Below are 9,631 nucleotides of genomic sequence, written 5' to 3'. Positions count from 1 at the left end.
CCGTGATGTTCTTATTATAGTAAGCCCTGGTTATCCCCGTTTTGGTGTCCTGCCTTAACCAAGATCAGCCATTTAGACAGAACATGTAAGGTATCGCACAGTATTTGTTATTATTTGTGTGAGGCTGGCAAGCGCACGGTCACATGACTTTCAAAGCTGTCCTGCGATTTCTCTAAGTTAGAAGTACATCTCTCTTAGAATGCTTTACTTTCTTTAGTGAAGCTTTTTGTCAACGTTAATTAATCAGGTCCTGAGCGAAAAAAAAAACAAAAAAAAAAAAAAAAAACAGGTGGGAGGAGCGATAGAGAAGCTTAGACATTTGCCTCCTCCCTGACCCCACTTAATTGATCAGGTGAATTAATTTGGCTGCCTCGTACGTTTGACGTCACCTAGTCTTTTCTGGATCACAGATTCAGAGCTATAGCAGTTTAAGTATTTGTACCAGTTATTTACATTTGGTTGTTACATAACAGTAAACCCCCCCCCCCCCCCCCCCCCCCTGTTTAAGTTCTTAGAAAGCAAAGTTATTTTTCACCGTGGAGGTGCGACCAGACTGGGATAAGAAAGCAGGTGTTCTGAATAATTAGTCAGAAAAGTACGACTCATCGTATAACAAAGCACATCCTGACATCAGGAATAACACAAATAGGTTTACTTTCTCCAAGACTTGATTTAGTCTGACTTATTTTTGCAATCAGTACAATCTCAAAAAGCACAAAGTTCAATGCACTTCCACATTCACCATTAAAACCAAGAGGCTAGCCCCTCTTCTTATTTACAGTCTAGGGACTTTTACATAAACTCTTTTAATGTAAGGGACACTGACTGATCAAACAAGCGCCCTCCTTTCCCCAAATGGTGTGTTTCTTTTACTTCCACACTGTAACCCGCTAATTTTAAGAGTTAATTTTGCTATTTTGTTTGGTTTTTTTTTGTGTGTTCTAATGTTGTATTCTTTGACATTTAACTTTGATTGTGTAAACTGTACAACAACATCAACATTTTCTCTGCAGAATTTCTGTCTGTCAAGTCCAGCTCCAGCTGTGGTCTATTAGGGGGCAGCAGCACCCTCTGGTGGTTAAGGGGTTAAAGGCTGCAGAGATCTCTAGACTAACTGGCATGGTTAGAATGACGTAAGTATTTCATAGATTTTGTGTGCCTGACCTATAAGCACATCGCTGCCGGATTCTGGCATCAATTTTGCAGCTGGCTTCATTAGGGCCTCGGGATCGTTGATGGAACGATCCGGTACCTGCGGGTACATCTAAATGTGAAAGCACATCTTAACAAGCTAACTGTCTGCTTTAAACATAAAAGCACGAGGTCCCAAAATCCAGTTTTCTCCCTTTAAATAATCAAAACTACCACAGCACAGTTTATAAGCCAACAGATGCTGTGCAAAGTCTCGTATGTAATTTGCTCCCTGATGGGGCAACTTTGGTCACAGCAAGGGCCACATTCATTTAATTCTCACTGCCAGGGGGCCAAATTGTAGGATTCCAAAAACAATTACAGTCAATCATGTCTCAAATTTAGCTCAACATGTACCAGTGATCAAATATTATAATGGACATTTCTAGTTTTCATGATTTCATGGCAGATTTTGTCATGTTTTCTTCATGTTTCCAATTAATTGATGTGTAAAAATTGACCTGAGGGCCACGTTGAGGGTTGATGGCGGGCCGTATGTGGCCCCCGGGCCGCCAGTTGCCCACCCCTGTTCTACATGAACTGACTTTAACTGAAGATGAATGTTTAACCTCAGTGGTAGGACAGATACTTTTCCAGAGTTAATATGGTTAACTTAACTAACATAAACTGTAAACCACCATGACAGACTTTACGGTTTATCTGAGAAGTGTGTTATGTTTTCTCTTGGATGATAAGCACCTTATATTCCTCACTATCACAGCGATGCACCATGCTGCAAACTGGAATTTGTTGACTATCACAAATATAATCACGGTGACATTTAATCAAGAGCATTTTCGGTTTATCTCTGTACAAACATTGATTTTACATGTAGCGGTATAGGCTCGTTTCTGCTGATGTGAAACCTGACAGATATTAACTCTGACTAAGAGTGACTGAAATACGCACCATCAAAACTAGGTTACTGTTTTTTTTAAATCTCTATTGCAGCTATTGGAGGGATTATATCTATGTTTTCAGTTTGTGTTTTTGATTAGATGAAGAAGTTACTCGAGTAATGACAACAGTAATCTGATAGAAGAGGAAAAGTGGTGCCATCAGTTGAACAATGACCTCAATGGCTTGCCAGAGTTTGGGACGGTAACCCTGATCGTGTCCCAGCGATGTCATTAAGGTTAAATTTGCTTTGGCTCTGAGCAACAAGTTGAAACAGAAATCCCATCTTTGCAAATTTTTGGGGCGCTGAGATTGAATGATCTTGGAATTTTATCTGCAGGAAGGTTTTAAAGTTACATGATCAGAAATACAGGATCCAGCTATTTTTGGAGTTTGATTAAGAGCAAATTCTGTCTCTTGGGAGCTGCTCAAGGTTATGAAAACAAAAAGTAAACCCCAGACACATTTATCAGACATCCTTGCAAAGTTATTGAAGAAGCTCAACCAACCAAAGAAGTAATTTATCTGGTGTCTAAACTTAAAACACAGCAGTCTTTAAAACACAAGCCTCCTTTTCCGGGTCACAGAGGCTATCGTACAGAACACAAAAGAATACAAGGAAGCACCTTTACCCTATCTATTGACGTGCAGCTGGAGAAGCCCAATCACCCAAAAATAATCTATTTCAGTCCTCAAACTCTTCTCCTCAAATGTGTTATCTAAAAGTCATGAAGCCAAATAGTTGCATGAATAAACAAAAGCAGAAGCAGTTGAGGAGGAGGGGGAGCAGTGTGGGAGGAGCACAGTGAATAAACGTAATTTCTTGGGATATAAAAGAAGGACTCCCCACCTTCTCAAGCGTTTGTCCTTTGTGCTGCTAAGTAATCATGTCCAGTCTTGAGCACTGCTGCAAAATGTCTTTCTCTGCAGCTCTGGCCGTCGTCGGGGGTTTTACTGTCGTTTTCTTTGCCTGGAGAGTTTGGTGTGGACTTCGAGAGTTTGTTTTGTCACAGTTTTGGAAAGAGGATTTAAGGAAGTTTGGGCAATGGGCAGGTAATGTCACAGCAAAATCAAATGTAGTTTGATGTTTAAATAACAGATCGTGCAGATTTTTACAGTCTGTTTAGATGTGAGTGAGTGAGTGAGTGAGTGAGTGAGTGAGCGAGCGAGTGACTGAGTGAGTGAGAGAGTGAGTGAGTGAGCGAGAGAGTGAGTGAGAGAGTGAGGAGTGAGCGAGTGAGTGAATGAGTGACTGACTGACTGAGTGAGTGACTGAGTGAGTGAGTGAGTGAGGAGTGAGCGAGTGAGTGAATGAGTGAGTGAGTGAGGAGTGAGTGAGTGAGTGACTGAGTGAGCGAGGAGTGAGCGAGCGAGTGAGTGAGAGAGTGAGTGAGAGAGTGAGTGAATGAGTGAGAGAGTGAGTGAGTGTGTGAGTGAGTGAGTGAGTGAGTGAGTGAGCAAGTGACTGAGTGAGAGAGGAGTGAGCGAGTGAGCGAGTGAGCGAGTGAGTGAGTGAGTGAGCGAGTGAGTGAGTTAGTGAGAGAGTGAGCGAGTGACTGAGTGAGAGAGGAGTGAGCGAGTGAGTGAGAGAGCGAGTGAGTGAGTGAGAGAGCGAGCGAGTGAGTGAGTGAGAGAGTGAGCGAGGAGTGAGCGAGCGAGGAGTGAGCGAGTGAGTGAGTGAGCGAGTGACTGAGTGAGCGAGGAGTGAGCGAGTGAGAGAGGAGTGAGTGACTGAGTGACTGAGTGACTGAGTGAGCGAGGAGTGAGCGAGCAAGTGAGTGAGAGAGTGAGTGAATGAGTGAGAGAGTGAGTGAGAGAGTGAGTGAGTGAGCGAGTGAGTGAGTGAGAGAGGAGTGAGCGAGCGAGCGAGTGAGTGAGTGAGAGAGTGAGCGAGTGACTGAGTGAGAGAGGAGTGAGTGAGTGAGTGAGTGAGTGACTGAGTGAGAGAGTGAGCGAGGAGTGAGCGAGTGAGTGAGTGAGAGAGTGAGCGAGCGAGTGACTGAGTGAGAGAGGAGTGAGCGTGTGAGTGAGAGAGCGAGCGAGTGGGTGAGTGGGAGAGTGAGCAAGGAGTGAGCGAGTGACTGAGTGAGCGAGGAGTGAGCGAGTGACTGAGTGAGTAAGTGAGTGAGAGAGTGAGTGAGTGAGTGAGAGAGGAGTGAGTGAGTGAGTGAGTGAGTGAGTGAGCAAGTGAGCGAGTGAGTGAGTGAGTGAGGGAGTGAGTGAGAGAGTGAGTGAGTGAGTGAGCGAGGAGTGAGCAAGTGAGCGAGTGAGTGAGTGAGTGAGCGAGGAGTGAGCAAGTGAGCGAGTGAGTGAGTGAGGGAGTGAGTGAGTGAGAAAGTGAGCGAGCGAGCGAGTGAGTGAGTGAGAGAGCGAGCGAGTGAGCGAGTGAGCGAGTGAGCGAGTGAGGGAGTGAGTGAGTGAGCGAGGAATGAGTGGGGAGTGAGTGAGTGAGCGAGGAGTGAGCGAGTGAGTGAGTGAGCGAGCGAGTGAGTGAGTGAGAGAGTGAGTGAGTGAGGAGTGAGTGAGCGAGCAAGGGAGCGAGTGAGTGAGCGAGTGAGTGAGTGAGGAGTGAGCGAGTGAGTGAGTGAGCAAGTGAGTGAGTGAGCGAGGAGTGAGTGAGGAGTGAGGAGTGAGCGAGTGAGTGAGTGAGTGAGTGAGCGAGTGAGTGAGTGAGGAGTGAGTGAGGAGTGAGCGAGTGAGTGAGTGTGTAAGTTGTACATTTTGTGACCTGTCGATGATAACTTGCAGGTGGATGTAAATCTTATTTAAGACTTTGAGTGCAGAAAGCTGAGGTGTGGGAATATTTGTGTTTTCTTTGTTTATAGACTCCAGTCTTCCTTTCTCCTGAGAGTATGTTTGATCAGCACTTCACATTCCTTCTTGTTTGGAGATTTCTGTGAAAAAAATTAATTCTTTGCATACACTTATAGTTATTTCACCAAGCCTCCTTTTGCAAGGATTGTTTGGTTCACATCACAAGTTTTTTTTTTTCTGGTAACAAACATAATTCCGGGTCCAGCCAGTAAACCTGGAGCATAAGTAAAATATATCAGGGCCTTATCAGTTTGACCAGAGATCTCCAAACAGCAGCAGGAGGCATTGTTCTCAGAGAAAGGACGATTCAGATCTTCCTCCTCGACCTCTCACTTTTCCGCCGACCGAGCTTCCGCCGACCGAGCTTCAGTCTGATATCATGGACCTGATGCTCCCTGAGGCTCTTATACTTTTTAATTTGGAAGAAGATTAAAAATTGAATTTAAAGTGATAATGATTTTCAGATTTTTGGCAAATTGACAAAACTGAAATGTTGATTGACTTTGAATGTTTGAGTGTCACAATAAGCTCAGATTTGGGGAGGATCTGATGACGCCCATACATGCCTGCCATATTTCATTTCATGTAGCTCCACCCTGCTGGGTTAGGGTTAGGGGCAGTTATTTAATATTTCAAACGGGTGCTTCTGCTATTTTGCAGAAATCCTGCGACCCAAAATATTTCCACATTTTCACCAATCCTGACAGGTGTTCAAATTCGGGTCAAAGTCCCCAAATATGAGATTTATTGGGGAATAAAATTATACAATTGGTTATAATAATAATCCCTTGCATTACAATAAGGCCCTCACACCACTTTCACTGCTAGGACCCCAATAAGACAAACGGAGAAAGAAAAAGTATAATTACATCTTTCAAATAAGGGCATGCCATTCTGAAATAATTATTAACAGATTCCTTTGAGTGACATATCCCTGCTCTCTCCTTTGCACAGTCGTCACTGGTGCAACATCAGGGATTGGTAAAGCTTATTCCAATGAGGTGAGTACCTAACCTCCATGTAGTAACTCTCTTTATGATTCAAATGTTACGTTTCCAGCGTGAAACATTTGATACCTTTGAGGTCCGAGTGTTTTATCTTTCTCTGGTGCATTGTGTTGTTGGTTAAGACTGTCCACATTGCTTCACATCTTTCAGCTGGCACAACGAGGCCTGGATGTTGTTTTGGTGAGCAGATCTTCTGATAAGCTTCAAGCCGCCGCAAATGAGATAGGTGAGCTAAATCAAAACACTAAGTTAACACTTTGTATTTTTATGTTAAACACTGGAGAACACACATGACTTTTGTGTTTCTCTTTTAGAGGAAAGGTATGGAAGAAAGACTCGCAGCATCCAAGTGGACTTCACAGACGGCCCCAGTATCTACCCTACTATAGGGAAAGAACTACATGGATTGGAGATCGGAATTCTGGGTAATAAAAACAACAAATACAGCGCAGAGTAAAGCAGTAGATATTTTTATCACATGAAGCATAACTCAGTTTTTGTGCTAAGCTAACAATGTTGACTTTAAAAACAAACAAACAAACAGGGCAGGATCATTTTCAAGAAATATATATTTCAGCCCACCCTCAATTCCACTTATCCAACCAAAGCATAATCACCTTCAGACAGTTTATGTAGAGGCATTGGTAAGGTCTAATCAACTAACTGAGGAACTAAATATTTACAAAATGACTCTGATTAAAGATTAAATTCACACAGAAGCAGCCAAAATGCCAAAAAAAACTTCAAAATAAAGCATGAGGAAATGATAGAGTTTAAGGTAAAGACTTACGATATATGATTATTAACGGAGTGTTTTGTTTGTGTCTTTGTGACCCACACAGTTAACAATGTAGGAATGATGTATTCTGAAAGTTGTGACTATTTCCTGGATGCCCCGGATGCTGAACAGGTAAGTTTAGCTTTTAAAAGTCATTTTCTGAATTATAAATGATTTAATTAACTTTTCAGATGATTTCTCATTTTCTCTCGTGTTCAATCTGACCAGAAAATCACTGATGTCATCAACTGTAACGTGCTGTCTGTCCCTCATGTAAGATATAGTCATGTGATTGTTCTGTACTTACGTTTTGTTTTCTGTTCGTTTACTGCATTATAAAAAAACGTCTTTTTTATTTTGTACACAGATGACTCGACTGGTTCTTCCGGGCATGGTTGAAAGGTATTGCCATAAACGTAAATAATGGAACTCTTGTAAATGTAGGACTGCATTCATGAACGTTTCTCTGCTTCCCAGGGGAAAAGGCCTGATCATCAATATGTCCTCTTTAGCGGGCCGCCGCCCACATCCTTTGGTGTCTCTTTATTGTTCTTCTAAGGTACTCTCATCCATTTGCACATGATAATTCTAATCAGAGCAGCTCACATACATTCCCAGATCAGTGCACACCAAGACACTCGCCCACTGGTCTGGTCTTTCTTCTCTTTTCAGAGTTTCGTTTCATTTTTCTCTGAGTGTCTGCATGCTGAGTACAAGTCAAAAGGAATCATTGTTCAGGTGAGAATGAGAAACTCTCTGAAAGATGTATGCTCAGTCATAGGTACTCCATCCATCCATCGAACAGCACGAAGAAGAAATATGTTTAGAATGAAAAGATTTACATTTGTTTAATTTAACCTTTATTTAGCCTGGTGGCAGAAAAGGGAAGTGGAAAATTAAAGCACAGTGACTTTGTATTAATATATTGTGCATTTATCCTGTTTTTTTTTTAAACTTGGTTATTCTTAAAATCTGCCAAATTACATGGAGCAAACATACCCATCTGATACAATATATAGCCTAGATTCAATGCCTGCCCTCCTGCTTTTTTTCTATCAATAGGGGAGCTGAGCAGACTAATATCTTCGGTGGCCAATATCCATACCTCATATAACCCAAGTTAAAAAATACAGAACAATCCCTTTAGACTAGATTTCATTCAACTCACCTGTTATTTATGTTTATTTGTTTAAAAAAGTTGCAATAAAAACAGGAGCCTACACTGTTGAAAAATTAAGCCAATGTGGAAGTTTAAAAAAAACTGCAGTTCCTTGAGTGTCCACTTGAGGCCAAAACCTTCAGAAATCACATTCACATCCCATTTTAAAAAGCCCTTTATTACAACAGACAAATGCTTACCTTGTACAAACTACAGTTGGATAGCTGATGTCTTCTTTGGTAAACACATCGATGTTTTTTATAACCCACAAACATATAATATGTTTTCCAGGAGGCACCAGGCCTGCCGCGGCTCTTTCTTTTTGCCCGTGTCAAGGTTGAATGAAAGTTAGTTTGAGAACATTATCAACATGGCAACCGCCATCTTTGGGCTTCAAAATTCCACTTCAGAAACCATTGAATGACAACACTGAGACTACATCCATATTTTATACAGTCACTTCTTTTTGGTTTGCTTTTTTAATTTTATTTTTGACTTAAATCTTGTTTTAAGCCACATTTTAAATGCAGGCCAACATATTGAAGGCATTTTCTACAAACAAAATCTCTCTGAAATTATTATCCAGTAGTTTGGTTAGACACTTTTCAATACACTAAAACTGACCTTAGTGCTGATGCCTGGTTTCTAGGTTGATATTCTAAGGACTATGATTGTGACCATTTGATATCTGTGACCATATTGAAGTTAGAGTTTTTATCCTATTCACCAACCTGATCACAGTAAATCTTTCCCCAGTGTGTGGCCCCCTTTCTGGTGTCTTCCAACATGATTAAAAATATTAAGAGCAACTACTTTGTGAGGAGCGCTCCAGTGTTCGCCCGGGAGGCCTTGGACACTGTGGGTCACTCCAGCTACACCACCGGCTGCCTGTCCCACACGCTGCAGGTCAGAGGAAAGACAGATAACAGACTGTGACCACGTTCAGTCATTTAAATGCTGCTTTATCCTAACACCTCTGCTTCTCTTTCCCATCACACTACAGAGCATGGCCCTCACAGTGCTCCTACCCGACTGGCTCCGTATGTCATCGTTCTTTGTCCGAAAGCAACACGACTTCTTGAAGGTCCAAAACAAAAAGAACGCCGAAAAATCAGACACTCAGTGAAAAGGAAGGAGACAGAGATGTGCCTGCAGCTACGAAGAGGATTCAGACGACTAAATGCAACAAAGATGACACAACAAATAAAACTACTTTATTTGTAGTTTTTTGTATTTCAGGAAACATAAACCAAAAAAAGAAAATATAGAAGCCTGTTTGTACACCACTACCCTTCCTTGACACCAGAGAGGCGAGACAATTTTTTAAATTTACAAAAAGAAATAGAGTAAAATTAGGTTTAAATAATTTAATAAATGAGGATAAATAAGGATTTCATAAATAAAATAAATATTAAATAAAATGTATGACGACAAAGGGGTTAAGATTGTCCCAAAAAGGAACCCTTACTGAGCAGTCCTATATTGCAAAGATTTAAGTATATATCTATATAAAGACACACACACTAAAACACTTAACACACCCACACATTGATGTAAACTGTTAATGTATATTTTCATACATCAATGTGACAAATGTATGCTTACACATCTCTGATAAAATAATCAAGTACAGGCAGACATAGAGGCCTACATTCTGAAAGTCAATACATACAGCCTCATAGGCAAGTTCCTAAAGTCACACACCTGTGATTTTGGGAGACAGCGTGTTTACAGATTTGGTGGAAGGGATCGTTTATTTTTGATTTTTTGGTACTGGACATGTGC

At 41.5% G+C, this 9,631-nt stretch overlaps 1 protein-coding gene across 1 annotated transcript; it reads left to right on the top strand.

Annotated features, from left to right (window-relative positions):
* Positions 1-2,952: 2,952 nt before the first annotated feature.
* hsd20b2 (hydroxysteroid (20-beta) dehydrogenase 2) lies at positions 2,953-9,234 on the top strand. Its single transcript, XM_061056514.1, has 11 exons — positions 2,953-3,141; positions 5,857-5,903; positions 6,060-6,135; positions 6,224-6,334; positions 6,752-6,819; positions 6,916-6,960; positions 7,055-7,089; positions 7,165-7,246; positions 7,360-7,425; positions 8,603-8,752; positions 8,850-9,234. Exons 1-11 carry the CDS (start codon positions 2,976-2,978, stop codon positions 8,970-8,972), a joined length of 969 nt encoding a protein of 322 aa, XP_060912497.1. The 5' UTR covers positions 2,953-2,975; the 3' UTR covers positions 8,973-9,234.
* The last annotated feature ends 397 nt before the right edge of the window (positions 9,235-9,631 follow it).

This window comes from Labrus mixtus, chromosome 14, assembly GCF_963584025.1.
Source record: "Labrus mixtus chromosome 14, fLabMix1.1, whole genome shotgun sequence".
In the NCBI taxonomy this organism is placed as follows: domain Eukaryota; kingdom Metazoa; phylum Chordata; class Actinopteri; order Labriformes; family Labridae; genus Labrus; species Labrus mixtus.
This window is presented reverse-complemented; position numbering and strand designations above follow the sequence as displayed.